The 15,876-nt window shown below is 42.9% G+C and overlaps 1 protein-coding gene across 3 annotated transcripts in view; it reads left to right on the top strand.

Annotated features, from left to right (window-relative positions):
• The window catches only part of Acad8 (acyl-CoA dehydrogenase family member 8), a 21,951-nt gene extending 6,075 nt beyond the window's left edge, over positions 1 to 15,876 (top strand). Inside the window, exons 2-11 of one of the 3 annotated variants that reach the window (XM_031345385.1) lie at positions 23 to 151; positions 951 to 1,120; positions 1,669 to 1,778; positions 2,166 to 2,242; positions 7,007 to 7,144; positions 11,557 to 11,692; positions 11,786 to 11,883; positions 12,467 to 12,619; positions 13,275 to 13,377; positions 15,278 to 15,876. In XM_031345385.1, the coding sequence (XP_031201245.1) occupies positions 119 to 151; positions 951 to 1,120; positions 1,669 to 1,778; positions 2,166 to 2,242; positions 7,007 to 7,144; positions 11,557 to 11,692; positions 11,786 to 11,883; positions 12,467 to 12,619; positions 13,275 to 13,377; positions 15,278 to 15,330 (1,071 nt within the window). In that variant the 5' untranslated portion in view covers positions 23 to 118 and the 3' untranslated portion in view covers positions 15,331 to 15,876. Of the gene's footprint in view, positions 1 to 22; positions 152 to 950; positions 1,121 to 1,668; positions 1,779 to 2,165; positions 2,243 to 7,006; positions 7,145 to 11,556; positions 11,693 to 11,785; positions 11,884 to 12,466; positions 12,620 to 13,177; positions 13,378 to 15,277 lie in introns of those variants that run through there. The other 2 variants (XM_031345383.1, XM_031345384.1) reach the window with 2 other exon arrangements.

Raw genomic sequence — 15,876 nt, 5'->3', positions numbered from 1 at the left:
TCTTCTCTCATTTCCATCCTAGAATTGAATATGTCTGGTCCTGTTCACAGCTTCCTTGGGGCTAAATGAAGAACAGAAAGGATTTCAGAAAGTGGCCTTTGACTTTGCTGCTCGGGAAATGGCTCCCAATATGGCGGAGTGGGATCAGAAGGTAGGAGTGTTCTTGTAGCTATATGTTCCATACAATGACTTATCTCCCTCTCTTTACAGTCCTAACTGCTCAGTGTCTGCTCTCCACCCACCAACTCTTACTGCAGATGTGAAGATTGGTAGTAGATGTGCTGGATAGTTTTATGTGAGCTTGACATAAGTTGGAATCATCAGAGAGGAGGGAGCCTCAAATGAGAAAATATTTCCATAAGATGGGGCTGTAGTCAAGCCTGTAGGACATTTTTTTAAATTAGCGATATATGAGGGAGGGCCCAGCCCATTGTAGGTGGGTCACCTCTAGACTGGTAGTTCTTGGTTCTATAAGAAAGCAAACTGAGCAAGCCAGTAAGCAGCATTCCTCCATGGCCTCTACATCAGCTTCTCCCTCCAGGTTTCTGGTCTCTTGAGGTTCTGCCCTCACTGCTTTTGATGGTGAGCTGTTACATGGAAGCATGAGTAAAATAACCCTTTCCTCTCCAAGTTGCTTTTGTTCATTCTGTTTCATTACTAAGACAGTAGATGACTCCTTTCCTGGAAGTCATCCCAGATATACGGGGACGCCCCTTTTCTTATTTAATTGGACAGATATTTAGACATACCTAAAATTGAAGCAGTTCTATAGAAAAAAATTTGGAGAACATTTGTTAATTGATGCCACTATAAAATAACAAGGGCACTTGAAGCTAAGAGAATTCCTAATAGTCTTCTGGGTGCAGACATCCTAATCCATTCATTGTCCCCTTTAAAGGAACATCTGTCTCAGAACTGGTCTCTGACCACTTGCTCTCTTTTCTATGTAGGAGCTGTTCCCTGTGGATGTGATGCGGAAGGCTGCACAGTTGGGATTTGGGGGAATCTATGTTCAAACAGATGTGGGTGGATCTGGACTGTCTCGCCTTGATACTTCTGTCATCTTTGAAGCCTTGGCCACAGGTTGCACCAGTACCACTGCCTATATAAGCATCCACAAGTGAGCATCCACACCTAAAAGCATGGTGAAGGGTTGTGCTTACGCAGGAGGGTAGGGAAGCTTCACTGAGAAAAAGATGAGTCACGGTGGGTTGATTGTACTTGGGGAACTAAACTGTTACTGGTACACAGTAGGTCTGCTGCTGCCTGTTGGATTTGGTTCTGTTGCCTTCTATGGTAGTACTTAAAGAATTGGTTCTGCTGACCTCCCAAATTACAGTTTTGGTATCAGCAGACTAATCTAGTTTTCCTTAGTCTATAGCTGAGACCTCCAATAACTTAAGAAAGTAATAGAAAGTACATTTGTCTCTGATTTTTAGGGCTTACTTATCTGAGAAGCACCTGGGCCTCTGGTATAAGTCCAGGGGTGTTTATAGACCAGTCCCTTCCTTTCAAGTTGCATCATCTCATTTGTCTCTTTCCCCTCCCACTCTCTCCTGCTTTCATTCTGCCTTGTTGCCCTTGGTTTCTCTCCCCACCCCCAAACCCTCAATTTTCTTGTCTGTCTGTATTTCTGTCAATGGCTTTTCTTCTTGGTGTATCTATCAGCATGTGTGCCTGGATGATTGATAGCTTTGGAAATGAGGAACAGAGGCACAAATTTTGCCCACCGCTTTGTACCATGGAGAAGTTTGCCTCCTACTGCCTCACTGAACCAGGTGCGTTTGTCCTCCCTGCAAGTGAGACCTACCAAGGAGATAAGTGGGCCCTGTGTGGTCATTGACTGAGCATCCTCGGCTGTTGGCACATAATATGGTGTACATATTATGCAGTTTGGTTGTGGAATAATCAGGGTACTTGTCCTAGGACCAGGGCCTTTAGGTTAGCGTTCTTCCAGGCTGTAGACCACCATTGGCTGCTTTGGTAGAGAGTCAGTGGACTGCTCGATGCAAGCAGTTTTTCCCCAGAAGGAGAATTTCTTGGTCACATGGGTTTTAAAGCCGTGCATGATAGCCTCTTAGCAAGACCTGTCGGGATGTGGGACTGTGCTGAGCTGCGATGTCACTGACCTCCTTCCATCTGTTCCCTTTTGACCCCTGTCTCAGGCAGTGGGAGTGATGCTGCATCTCTTCTGACCTCAGCTAAACAACAAGGAGATCATTACATCCTCAATGGTTCCAAGGTAAGAGTGTGTGTTCTCAGAGCAACTTGAGGCTATTCCCACATGCCTCTTAACAACCCTTGGTTCTTGAGTCTGAGTTACGACTTCTATGTAGCAGTTCACATTGGGAAGAGCCTCTCACTCTTACCTCAGTACATTGGACTGCATTCCTCCTCTCCCTCCACTCCTCCCAGTTCTGTTCCATCTTCTTCCCCAAACCACTGCTGTCTCCCCTCTCTCTTAGATCCCCTTCTCCTTTTCTCCATCAGAAAAAGCAGGCCTCCCAGGTTATCAACTGAACACAGCATAACAAGATACAAAAAGAGTAGATACAAACCATCATATCAAGGCTGGAGGAAGGAACTCATTAGGAGGAAAGGGTCCCAAGAGCAGGGAAAAGTCACCCTCACACCTCCTGTTAGGAATCCCACAAAACCCCCAAGCTAAGTAACTATAATATATTTGCAGAGGATATAGCATAGATCCATATAGGCTTTGTGATTAGCACTTCAGTCTCTGTGAGCCCCTATGAGCCTGGCTTACTTGATTCTGTAGGCCATGTTCTCCTGGTGTCCTTGACACCTTTGGCTCCTACAGTCCTTCCTCCATCTCTTCAGTCGGGTTTACTGAGCTCTGCCTAATGTCTGCCTTTGGGTTTCTGCATGGACTCCCCCATCAGCTCCCAGAGGAGGCCTCTCTGATGACGACTGGGCTAGGCACCAATTTGTGATGTAGTAGAATGTCATTAGGAATTATTTCATTGACTCTTTTTGTTTTTGTCAGTCATGGTTGATCCTAGGTATTTAGGCTATCTAGCCTCTGGTTCCAGGCCATTTAGGTAGTATCAGGCATGAACTCTCTCTCATGGCATGAAGTGGGCCTCAAGTTAAAACTAGTCATTGGTTGGTCACTTCCACAAGTGCTGTGCCACCATTACCCCAGCATATCTTGCAGACAGGACAGATTATAGGTTGAAAGTTTTGCGATTGTATTGTTGTTCCAGTTCCATCACTGGAATCCTTGCCTGGTTACAGAAGATGGACAGTTCAGGCTCCTTAGTCCCCATTACTAGTAGTCCTTACTAGGGTCACTCTTGTAGTTTCCAGGGAGTTTCCACTGTACTAGGTTTTCATATCCTCCCACCCCCAAGTGCCCCACAATCCACATCCTAACCTGCGCCCCTGCCCCCCCACCCCCGATCTATTCTACTTCCCCGTCCTGGGGACATCACGTGCATCCTCTCCTCCTGCTTGACCCTTGTTCCTTAACCTCGCTGGGTCTGTGGATTGAAATATGATTATCCTTTACTTAACAGTTACTATCCACCAGCAGTGGAGGAGAGTTCCTCCTCCACTCTGGATCCTCACCAGTATGAGGTGTTATTGATCTTAGCCTTTTTGACAGGTATAAGATGGAATCTCAGAGTCGTGATTTGCATTTCTAAGGATGACTAAGGATGCTGAACATTTCTTTAAGTGTTTCTCAGCCATTTGAAATTCTTATTCTATGGAGAATTCTATTGAGAATTCTGTGTTTAGATCTGTATACTATTTTTTAATTGGATTATTTGGCTTGTTGATGTCTAGTTTCTTGAATTCTTTATATACCTTAGAAATTAGCCCTGTGTTGGATGTGGAGTTAATGAAAATTCTTTTCGATTTTGTAGGCTGCCATTTTGTCCTTTTGATGGTATCTTTTGCCTTATAGAAGCATGTTAGTTTCATGAGATCCCATTTATTAATTATTGATCTTAGTGCCTGTGCTGTTGGTGTTCTGTTTAAGAAGTTGTCTCTTGCCAATGTGTCCAAGGCTGTTCCCTACTTTCTCTTCTATTAGGTTCAGTTTATATGATTTTATGTTGAGTTGCTCCATTTGGACTTGAGTTTTGTGCAGGGTGATAAATATGGATCTATTTGCATTTTTCTACATGCAGACATCCACTTAGACCAGCACCATTTGTTGAAGTTTTTTTTTTTTCCATTGTGTATTTCTGGCTTCTTTATAAAGAATCAGGTGTCCATAGGTGTGTGGATTTATGTCTGTATCTTGAGTTTGATGCCATTGATTAACCTGTCTGTTTTTATGCCAATACCATGCAGTTTTTATTACTATAGCTCTGTAGTATAGCTTGCAGCCAGGGATGGTGATACCCCCAGATGTTCTTTTATTAGTCAAGATTGTTTTAGTTCTCCTGGGTTTTTTGTTTTTTTTCTATATGAGGTTGAATATGGTTTTTCAAGGTCTATAAAGAATTGTGTTGTAATTTTGATGGGAATTGCTCTTAGTCTGTAGATTGCTTTTGGTAGGATAGTTACTATGTTAATTCTACTGATCCTTGAGCAGGGGAGATCGTTCCATCTTCTTCAGTTTCTTCAAAGACTTGAAGTTTTTGTCATATAAGTATTTCACTTACTTGGTTAGGGTTACCTAAAGATATGTTATATTGTTTGTGGCTATTGTAAAGAGTATTTTTTTTTTTAAAGATTTACTTCTTTATTATTATATGTAAGTACACTGTAGCTGTCTTTAGACACCCCAGAAGAGGGTGCCAGATCTCATTACAGATGGTTGTGAGCCACCATGTGGTTGCTGGGATTTGAATTCAGGACCTTCGGAAGAGCAGTCAGTGCTCTTAACCGCTGAGCCATCTCTCCAGCCCCTGTAAAGGGTATTCTTTTCTCTGCTTTTTTTTTTCTCAGTCCATATGTCATATGTATCTAGGAGGGCTGCTGAATTTTTTTGTTTGTTTTTGAGTTAATCTTCTATCTAGCCGCTTTGCTGAAGGTGTTTATCAGCTATATGAGTTTTCAGGTAGAACATTTGAGTTGCTTACGTATACTGGCAGTGTTAGGAAAAACATAAGCTCAGGAATTCCAAGACCAAGTTCCCAGTACAAAGATTTATTTGCACCAGAGGGATAGAGACACAAGATAGAAGATAAGGGACAAGGAAACAAAGTGAGGAGGAGGACAAAGGGCTGCCTCTGGATAGAGAGGAGACAGACAGAACACATAAGAAAATGGCAGTTTATGAAGGTACAAGGGGAAAGAAGGCAGATGTGCTGAAGAAAGAGCTGAGTGTTCTATATCTATATCTGCAGGCAGCAAGGAGATACTGTGTATGTCATACTGGGTATAGCTTATACATATGCGACCTCAAAGTCTGCTTCCACAGTGACACATTTCCTCTAACAGGACCAGACCTCCTCCAATAAGGCCACACTACTTCCTAACAGTGCCATTCCCTGTGGGCCAAGCATCTAAAGACATGAGTCTGTGGGGCTATACTCTTTAAACTACCACAGATGAGGTATTTAATTTTAAATTGGGCATGTTAACTAGGTGAAACAAAGGGGGCTTTTATTCCTGGACTGGATCTTGGTAGTCAACCTCAAGAAGAAGTTGGGAATAGACCTTAGTAGCTAGCTTTTAGACTGTGTCTTTCTATTTTGTAGAAGAATTTGAGGAGTATTGGTAAGTGGAAAATTGCTAAGTGGTATCTAGAAAATTATCCCTTTTAAATTTTTTGATTTTGTAGAGTACAGGTTTTTAAAGTATTACCTAATGTTTTGTTGAGTGTCCTCAATGTCTATTGTTGTGTCCCCCTTTCCTTTCTGATTTGTTAATCTGGATTTTCTCTGTCCTTCTTTTAGTTAGTTTGAATAAGGGTTTGTCTGTCTTGTTGATTTTCTCAAAGATCCGACTGTTTATTTTGATTTTTGTTTGTTTCTATTTTATTGATTTCAGCCCTTGGTTTGATTTCCTTCTGTCTGTTTCTCTTGGGTGTTTTGCTTCTTTTTGTTCTAGAACTTTTCAGGTATGCTGTTAAGTTGCTAGTATGAAATCTCTCCAATTTTTTTCTTTTTTAAGATTTGTTTATTTTATGTGTACGGGGACTTGGGATACTCTATCTGCATGTACACCTGCGTGCCAAAAGATGGCATCAGATCCCATTATATATGATTGTGAGCTGCCATGAGGGTGCTGAGAATTGAACTCAATTCTTCTAGTAGAGCAGAGCCAGTGCTCTTAACCGCTGAGCCATCTGTTTATCCCCTCCAATTTCTTTATGTAGGTACTTAAGTGATTAAAAAAAAAGTAGGTACTTTCCTCTTAGCAGTGTTTTCATTGTGTCCCATAAGTTTAGGTATGTTGTACATTTATTTTCATTGAATTCTAAGTCTTTAATTTCCTTTTTGTTTCTTTCTGGACCTAGCAGTCATTGAGTAACCTCTTAGCTTAGTTTAGCTTAGTTTAGCTTATCTTAGCTTAGTTTAGCTTATCTTAGCTTAGTTTAGCTAATCTTAGCTTAGTTTAGCTTATCACATCTTATCTTATCTTGTAAGGAGGGAATATCCTCTGGAGTCAGAGAAAGAGAACTTTGGGGTGGGAGCAGCCAGAGAGTGAAGGAGGTCTTTAGGAGGCCTATTTGGAGTTCTGGTGGCTGGTGTGGCCTCTGTAGTCCAGCAGGGAGTCTATACCTGAGTTGGTAGCTGGGATATGGCAATGAGGAAGGCAGGGGGATTGGAGAAAGCATCAGGAAGGTTCACAGGTAAGTGGAATCAATCTGGGTAGGCAGCTTACTTGGTCTGGGAGGTGTGCCCTCCATTGTATTGTTACCAACTAAATCCCTGATTCTGTAAATACTGCTTGAGCAAGTGCCCTTTACCCCACCCTCTGCATTACACCTTTGTTCTGTTGTTGGGAGTGTTCCAGTGTTTTTTCCAGTGCCAGGCTTAAAACTCATGCATTTTCTGATTCTCATATACCCTCTTTCCACCCACAGGCCTTCATCAGTGGGGGAGGTGAGTCAGACATTTATGTGGTCATGTGCCGAACTGGTGGATCAGGCCCCAGAGGCATCTCTTGCATAATTGTTGAGAAAGGAACCCCTGGCCTCAGCTTTGGCAAGAAGGAGAAGAAGGTGAGTGTCTACTCAACTGTAAGCAACTCAAGTTAAGGGTCTCTGCTATGTGTTAGACCAACTCCTGCCCCTTTTCACAGAATAGGTTTATGAGCAGGTATGTAGCAAAACAGAAGTCATTGCTAAAGAAACAGGCTCCTGGGGAAATGACAGATTTGCCAGCTGGTTTCGTAAGCTGCTGCCTATCTAAATTCTCCTGTTTTTTTCTGTGTTTATTTTTCTCATGGTATGTCTGTACTATGTGTTTGTGTGCATGTATTGGAGGGGAGTTGCTGCTTGATAGCTTCCTCAGTTGTTCACCTAATTTTTTTGGTCAGGGTCTTCTTTAATTTTATTGTTAATGTTTTAGGGCAGGGTCTTACTATGTAAACCTAGCTTTTCTCACTATGTAGACAAGGATAATCTCAAACTCACAGAGATCCACCTCCTTCTGCCATCATGCCTGACCAGACAGCATCTCCTACTGAACCTGGAACTTGCTTGTTCAGTGAGACTGGCTGACCAGCAAGTCTCAGGAATCCTCCTGTCGCCTTCCTAGCTACACTTAGCTGGATACTGAAGCTTGAACTCGGGTCCTTGTGCATGCAAAGCAGGCATCTTATCACTTGAGCCAACTCCCCAATCTTTGTCCTGTATTTCTTAGCCAGCTTTTACCATACTTTGTTATCCCCAAAAGAGATGTATACAAAAATCTGATGCTTGTCAGAGGTCTCAGGAATGAAAGACGTGTAGGATACTTCTTCTCTAACAAAAATAAAACTCATTGACAGGGAGGGCTGTGAGTGTTTGAACTACCTAAGGACAGTGTTTCCATGAGTGCTTTGAAAAAGAAGATACTCCTAGGATTAAACCCTACATGCAGGCCACGAATAGGAAACATGTAGTAATGTAATTGCTGATAATTTAGGACTCATCAAGGGTTTTTTAGGGCAGGTGATCAAAACAGGAGTACAGTTGTTATCCTTAGATTAGGGCTTTTGGAGGTAAGGCAGGTTTAAAATGACCTCTGAATTCCTCCAAATCTCCTGGGGTTTCCACATTGTTCTTTATGATGCTTTCTGGCTCTCACAATTGCCCATGGGTTATGGGTTTTAGTGCCCCTGGGCGTTTGTAGCATAGCAGGCATTTATTAGATGACTCAGTATTTAAAGCTGGTGCTGTCTCTGGGAGGATGCAGAATCCTTAGTCATTCCTAGCCCTTTTTGGACTTAAAATCACACACAGTTTTATCTGTATAAAATCTCTACAGCTGGGCATGGTAATTTACACATCCAGCATTTTGAAATCTGGGGCTAAGATTGCAAATACTAGTCCTGCTTGGGCTACATGTGATACGTACACATCTAAAATTACAATAATAACAAAAAATATTTGCTTATTTGTAGAAGCAAAAAAAAAATGTGTGTATAGGTAGGGTTGCAGTGAGCAAGAAAGGAGCTGAATTCTTTTGGTTAGCCTGGTTAACAATATTTTTTTGAGTTTTTAACCTCCCACTTTGTATTGACTTTCCAGGAGGATAGCTATTTACTTTTCTTTGATTTAGTTCTATGGAAGAATGGAGGTCTGGAATTGAGAATGGTATGCCGAGAGGTAAAAGGTCTGAGCAGGACTGGGCTGCATCAGAGTCAATGCTTGCACATCTTCCAGAAGGCAGAGGATCATTTGTCCTCTCCCCGCAGCCCCTAGAACATTAGAATAGTTCTGTCCATATAGGGACAGGAAGTAGATTGCTGGTCTGTGGGCAGGTGTGCATGCTTGTGTACCTGCATCTGGAGGCTGAGATTAGCTTTGGGGGTGTTGTCTTAGTGCTTTTCTACTGCTGTGAGAAGTCATTATGACTCCAAGACAACTTATAAATTAAAGCATTTTATTTGGGGCTCACAGTTCCAGAGAGGGTAGAGTCCATGACAATCGTGATGCTCTAGTCCACAGGCAGGAGGCAAAGAGAGGGCTAACTAGGAATAACATGGGCTTTTAAAGATTTATTTATTTATTGTATGTATATGAGTATACACTGTAGCTGTAGCTGTACAGATAGTTGTGAATCTTCATCTGGTTGTTGTGAATTGACTTTTAGGACCTCTGCCTGCTCCAGTCAGCCCCGCTTGCTGCAGTCGGCCCTGCATGCTCAGTCCCTGCTTGCTCCGGCCCAAAGATTTATTTATTATTATATCTAAGTATACTGCAGCTGTCTTCAGACACACCAGAAGAGGGCGTCAGATCTTGTTACGGGTGATTGTGAGCCACCATGTAGTTGCTGGGAATTGAAGTCAGGAACTTTGGTAGAGCAGTCAGTACTCTTACCTGCTGAGCCATCTCACCAGTCCAACCTGGGCTTTTAGAACTTCAGGGCCGACCCCCGTGACACACCTCCTTCACCAAGGCCATATCTCTTAATCCAACTACTGCTGACCAAGATTTAGATATGAATCTGTGGGAGTTATTCAGATTGAAAGTTCTCTCTCTCTTTCTCTCTCTCTCTCTTTCTCTTTCTTGGTTTGAGATAGCCTCTAAAGGAATCACTGAACCTAACACACATGAATTAGCTGTTTTGGTTGGCCAGTGAGCCTGGGAATCTCTCTCTTTTCATGCCTCCATTTACACACATGCACACAAGCACACAGACACAAAGCAGTTACAGATGTTTGTACAGTAACACCTGGCTTTCTATTTGGGGACTAGGGATGTAAACTGAGGCCCATTTGCTTGTATAACAGGTATTTTTACCCACTGAGCCATGAAGATATATACTGTTTAAAATAAAGACTTCACAGGTGCAAGAATGCAGCAGCAATCTGTAGTTTGTTTCTTTAATGATTAGATTTTTTATTTTTTTCTAGACTGGGTTTCCCTGTATAGCTCTAACTGCCCTGGAATTCATTCTGTAGGTCAGACTGACCTCCAACTCAGAGCTCCACCTCCCTGTGCCTCCCTAGTACTAGGATTAAAGGCATGGACTACTACTGCTCAGCATGATTAGACATTCTTAAGGTCAGAGTTTTCAGATACATTCTTGCTTTCAGGTGTCTGTGTTTGGTTTGACAGAATGAAATGCAGAGGTAGCTATCTTAAGGGGCAGTACTGGGAAGTTTCAGATGTTTGGCAGAGAGTGCAAAGCTTAAGAGAGAGCAAATTTGGTTGCATTTTATTTGGCTTTGGTTTTCTCAGACTGGATCTCTTTAGCCCAGACTGGCCTCAAACTTGCTTTGTAATGAATGCTCACCTTGAACTCCTGATCCTCCTGCCAACGTGTTCCCAGTGCTAGTTTTGTAAGCAGGCACCACCACTCTTGGCTAGAAGGGTTTATGTTAGGAGAAGCAGTGTTTTCTAGGTAGGAGAGAGCAAGAGTATGACATGTAGTTCACAGTGTTCACGGACTGCCTTGTTGAAGCTGAAGTTCCTTTGAGTTTCTGAGTACCTTAATGAGGAGCTGATGAGCTTTAACTATTTAAATATGACACAGCAAAGTGAGACTTTGCCAACAGGTTCCACTAACTTTTTAGTCCAGCGGTTGTACTTTTATGTAAGGAAACAAAGGTCACAAAGAAGTCAAGTGGTTTGTCCAAAGACAAAAATTATAACCAGGTTCTATGTAAGAGGCTACATTTCAACTGTTCTGATGTTTCTGTGAGCTTAATCTGACATATCCAATGATGTTCTAGTAAGCCAATTTTCTTGGAGAAACAAAAAAACAAAACAAAACAAAACAAAAAAAATTGGCGTTTGCCAATTCATAGCTGACTTCATGCCACTTTTACAAGATGATAGAATGCTGAGTTAGAAAAAAACCATGCATAATTGGCTCTGGTGAGTTGACATCACAGTACTGGGCCTCACTACAGCTTAATGTTAGACTAGGGCTCTCCAGGATATTGCATGCCATTTACCTTGTCTAATTATAGTACCTTTTGGGACACAAATCTTATGAAAAGAGAAATGTGGTTATTGTTCACAAGGCCTTTAAAATTAAACTTTTCCAAATAATTTCTCATGGAAGTTGTACTCAGAGGCACTGAAAATAAGGATGGGTCTGGTCCTGATCCTACAAGAAGTGAGCAGTATTCATAGATAGCATGCACAAAGCAGATTTGTTTGCTATGTCCCACCATGTTAGCCAGGCATGGCTGTCGTCCTGGCACTTGGGAGCCTGAGGCAGGAAGAGTGCACTACAGTCAGCCTGGACTACGTTTGAAGACCATGTTGAAAAATAAACAAAACATTGCTTACTTGAAATAAGCATCTTTCTAAGTATTGACAAACCTGTACATCTGAACTTTTTCCTTTTGTTTTATGTTCTTATGGATCTAAGTGCCATGTTGCTGGAACCTATACGTTACAAGCTTCTGTCCACAGGGAAGGCCGCCCTACTTGGGGAATCATAGGGCAGCCACCAAGACCCTGATTTTTGCCAGGTGGGGTGGAACTCGCAGCCAACCCGAGCAGTGATCTTTGAAGACTGTGCTGTCCCTGTGGCCAACAGGATCGGGACTGAGGGGCAGGGCTTTCTCATCGCCATGAAAGGACTGAATGGAGGAAGGATCAATGTTGGTGAGGCCAGAAAGGAATTGGGGAGGGAAGGCAAGGACTGAGGCTAGCAACTGTCCTTCAGGCTCAGCTGAAGTTCTGACTCTTGCTCTCTAGCATCCTGCTCTCTAGGAGCTGCTCATGCTTCAGTTATCCTTACCCAAGAGCACCTCAAGGTCCGGAAGCAGTTTGGAGTACCTCTGGCCAGAAACCAGGTAAGTTACCTAGGTTCTGCACTTCAATTATATTCTGTTCATGCCTTCCCTGGGGCCCACATTCTTGATGGGGTTGGGGAGCATGACAGGAACATGAAATCCAGTGAAGAACTTGCCACCATCTTAATCAGAATGTATATATTGCATGTACCTGGGCCTCTTTTTCAGGAGGCAGTAATACCAAGGCAAGCAAAGTAGGCTTCTTTAGAAGTGGCAAGAGAACTTGAAGTACTTAGAAAAGGCACCTAATTTAAGATATCTTTGTGAGTGTGTGTGTGTGTGTGTGTGTGTGTGTGTGTGTGTGTGTGTGTGTGTGTGTGTGTGTGTGTGTGTGTGTGTGTGTGTGTGTATGTGTGCGCGTGCGTGCGTGTGCATGTCATAGTGCCTATGTAGAGGTCAGAGTTGACCTCTCCTGTCACCCATGGATCATCTGGGTGGAATTTAGTTTGATCTGTGTATGTCTAACTGCCTCTACCTGCAGAGCCAGCTTACCATCTCAAGATATCAGGAGTTCCAGATTACCCCAGATGACCTGTCTAAATTTATATGTCTATTTTGGTTCCATTCTTGCCTATGGCTATAGTACCTGCAATTCCAGTTGGCAGACATGGCCACCAAGCTAGTTGCCTCCCGGCTGATGATCCGTACTGCAGCAGTGGCTTTGCAGGAAGAGCGAGAAGATGCAGTGGCCCTGTGTTCCATGGCCAAGCTCTTTGCTACAGAGGAGTGCTTTGCTGTAAGTGATAAATCTTCTGGCCTTTCTGAGACAGACAGGAAGCAACTGTCTATCTTAGGGATTTGGAGGGAGATGACTCCTCTGTAGAACTTTATCCTCCTGAGGCACTGAAGGAATCACTTTGGGCCTTAAGGATAAGATGAATCTGTGAAAGGTCTGCATGGGAGCTCTCCCTGCTGCTTTCGTAGCCTTCTCCATGCTATTAAATGCGTCAGTAAGGCCCTGTCTTTTGGGTTTATTCTAGATGAGGCACATCTTTTTAAGGTTCAGAACAGCCCAGTGATGCTAACCCAAATTTAAGCACTACTTACCATGCTTCCTTTGTCTCACACACAGAGCTGTTTCTACATTGAGGCTACTTTGTCACTAGGTGGCAGCTGAACTTCCTATAGTCAGTTAGAGTGGCTGTAGGACAGCATAAAAGGAGAAAAGCAAATGTCTGTATGTTGTCTGACTGGCAGGAATTGACTGGTTCAGTAGGAGGGCTGCCATTGCGTCTGACTCCTTAGATTCTGGAGCTCCTCTCTGGGCTTTGTTCTTTCTCTCATTCATTTATAGTAGGCTGCCAGACTGAGGTTTGGAGTGTCGAGGGGAAGCTAAGAACTGCACAGTCTCCTGGGACCAAAGACATCTGTGTCCTCCTGTCTCCCAGCAGATCTGCAACCAGGCTTTGCAGATGCATGGGGGCTATGGCTACCTGAAGGACTATGCTGTTCAACAGTATATGCGGGACTCCAGGGTCCACCAAATCCTAGAAGGTAAAACTTGGTAGGGGTTACTCTCTTCTGTTTGGAGCAGTTGTAAGATCTATGCTTTTGCAAGCCTAGGTCAGTCCTGTGTTGGCTGTCCCTCGGGATCCTTCCAGGTCCCTGTCTTTCTCTCCTCAGCCCTGCTTTGTCACCGCTCTAGGGCTACATTAGAATGTGCTCTAGGCTGGGAGCTCCAAGCCTCTGCCTTTTCCTCATGATTGAGGCGTCAGACCACTCCACTTTTTTTCGTAGATTTCAAAGACAGCTCCCACCAAGCTAGGATGTGAGAACTCTTGTTGTGGAGCATACTGGGGACAGTTTCCTACTGTTGTAAAGGACTTGTTCCTCAAGGATCCTAAACTTCCAAACAAAAGTTTAGTGGCCACATTGTCTAAATGTTATCAGTGTCAGGATTGCTAGTACATTATTTAGTAAAATTGTCAGCATGTGACCTTCTATAACTACAGACATTCTGTCAGGCGACTGTCTGAGCTGTTAGGCAGGCAGTAGATGAGTCTTGAAGGGATCTAACTTCTGTTCCAGCCAATGTAGGCAACCAGGGCTGTAACAGTACTAGGGAAGCAAGGGACAGAAGCTTCTCGGTGTGCTTTTTGGTGAAACAGTGTGGGGTATTTTATTGGGATCACAGAGATCTTCAAAGGACTCATGTCATACCTGAATGGGTACCATAATCTTCTGGAGGACTGATTAAAGCAGAGTCCTCAGAGTTTCGGCTCCATTGGACCAAGTGAAGGCTGTGGTCATTGGTGTGGAAAGGTGAGGCCCGCTGTCCCTATGTCTGAAACATAATCTGCTTTCTATCCAAACTTGAACTGTAATCTTTATGTGGCTCAGTCTCTTACGCTGAAATCAAACTTCCCAGAGTTCCTGAGTGGGAAATGTCACTGTTTTACAAAGAAGTTTGGATGTGGCTTTCTTTGAGATCATGTGATGATTGGTTCCTCCAGGGCTTTACTTTGTAATCTATATGTACTGAATGCCATAATTAAAAATAAAATGAGCAATCAATCCCCTCCTTCAGGGGAAATGTTTATACTTAAGTTTTCGGATTACCAAAAGAAATATATATTATTAAAAAATATAGCCAGGCAGTGGTGGTGCACGCCTTTAATCCCATTATTTGGGAGGCAGAGGCAGGCAGATTTCTGAGTTCGAGGCCAGCCTGGTCTACAGAGTAAGTTCCAGGACAACCAGGGCTACACAGAGAAACCCTGTCTCAAAAAACAAAACTATGTATGTAAAATATCCAAAAAGTAAAAGATGTTGTGTTTTTTTCATTCAGGATGTATTTTTTTTATATTTTATTTGTTAAGCTCTTAAAACTTTTTTCTATCTTTTTACAATTATCATTAAAACTTAATAATTAGACTATTTTTATTCTACATCTTAATTTAATACAGCCATTTTTGTCACCAGAAGAGGTGTTTAAAATGTAAATATTATCCCACGGAGCTAACAAGATGGGTCATGGGTACAGGTACCTACTGCCAAGCCTGAAGACCTGATTTTGATCCCTGAGACCCACAAGGTGTGGTAGGAGCAAACCAGTCATGCAGGTTGTCTTCTGATTTTGATATGCACACCATGGCATGGGCATACTCACACAACACACACACATAAATACAATTTTAAAAAATTATTGGGGCATAAATCTTGGTGGGTTTGTAATCCTAGCACTGGTGGAGGCAGGAAGACCAGGAGTTCAAGGTTATCCTCAACTGCATTGCATTCAATGCCAACCTGGGCTACATCAGACCCTGTCTCAAGCTAAACAGCAATGAATGTAAATACTATTTCTTACACAGTCATTTCTTTGTAATTACAGAAGTCACAGTTGTTTAAATCCATGACTGCTCTATTCCTACTGAATCTGTCATTCCTCTTGCAGGTAGCAATGAAGTGATGAGGATGCTGATCTCTCGAAACCTGCTTCAGGACTAGCTCCCAAACTGGAGAGCCTAGCCTACAGCCCTGTGTGTAGCTGTAATCAATGTTGAATGCTCATCTGGGCTGTTCAGTCGCAAATGAATCATGAAGTAGACTAAAGGGCTGAGCTCTTGTAAACAGACCCTGAGCTGTCAGGCACGATGCTGGCTCTGAGACAAGAACCGAGTTCTTAGCAGAGCTAGAAGAGCTGCTCCAAGGAGCCATGCCAAAAGACCTGCACACTGCTCTCCTCATTCTGGAAAGACAAACAGGCTTGGATCCACACTATGTGCATTTTGTTGATTCTCATCCTTGGGGTCTGGGTACTTCAATGAAGCTTTTCCTGATTAAGCAGGTAAAGTCTGGGGAGGCAAGGGCAGTGGGCAGACCTGCCCCCTTTCTGGTTTCTGTTCTGTACTAAGACTATCTCAGGACAGTACTCCTGAACTCAGATCATGATGAAATAAATATTGGGGAACCTACTGCTAAACGATGAATTAGGGTGCAACTTTAACTCCTGTAACCATGAAATAAAGGTCAAGGGCTAAGACTGTTTTGGAA

The sequence above is a fragment of the Mastomys coucha genome, unplaced genomic scaffold (assembly GCF_008632895.1).
Source record: "Mastomys coucha isolate ucsf_1 unplaced genomic scaffold, UCSF_Mcou_1 pScaffold23, whole genome shotgun sequence".
NCBI classification, from domain to species: Eukaryota; Metazoa; Chordata; class Mammalia; order Rodentia; family Muridae; genus Mastomys; species Mastomys coucha.
The sequence above is the reverse complement of the archived record's forward strand: the minus strand, read 5'-3'. Positions and strand labels throughout refer to the sequence as shown.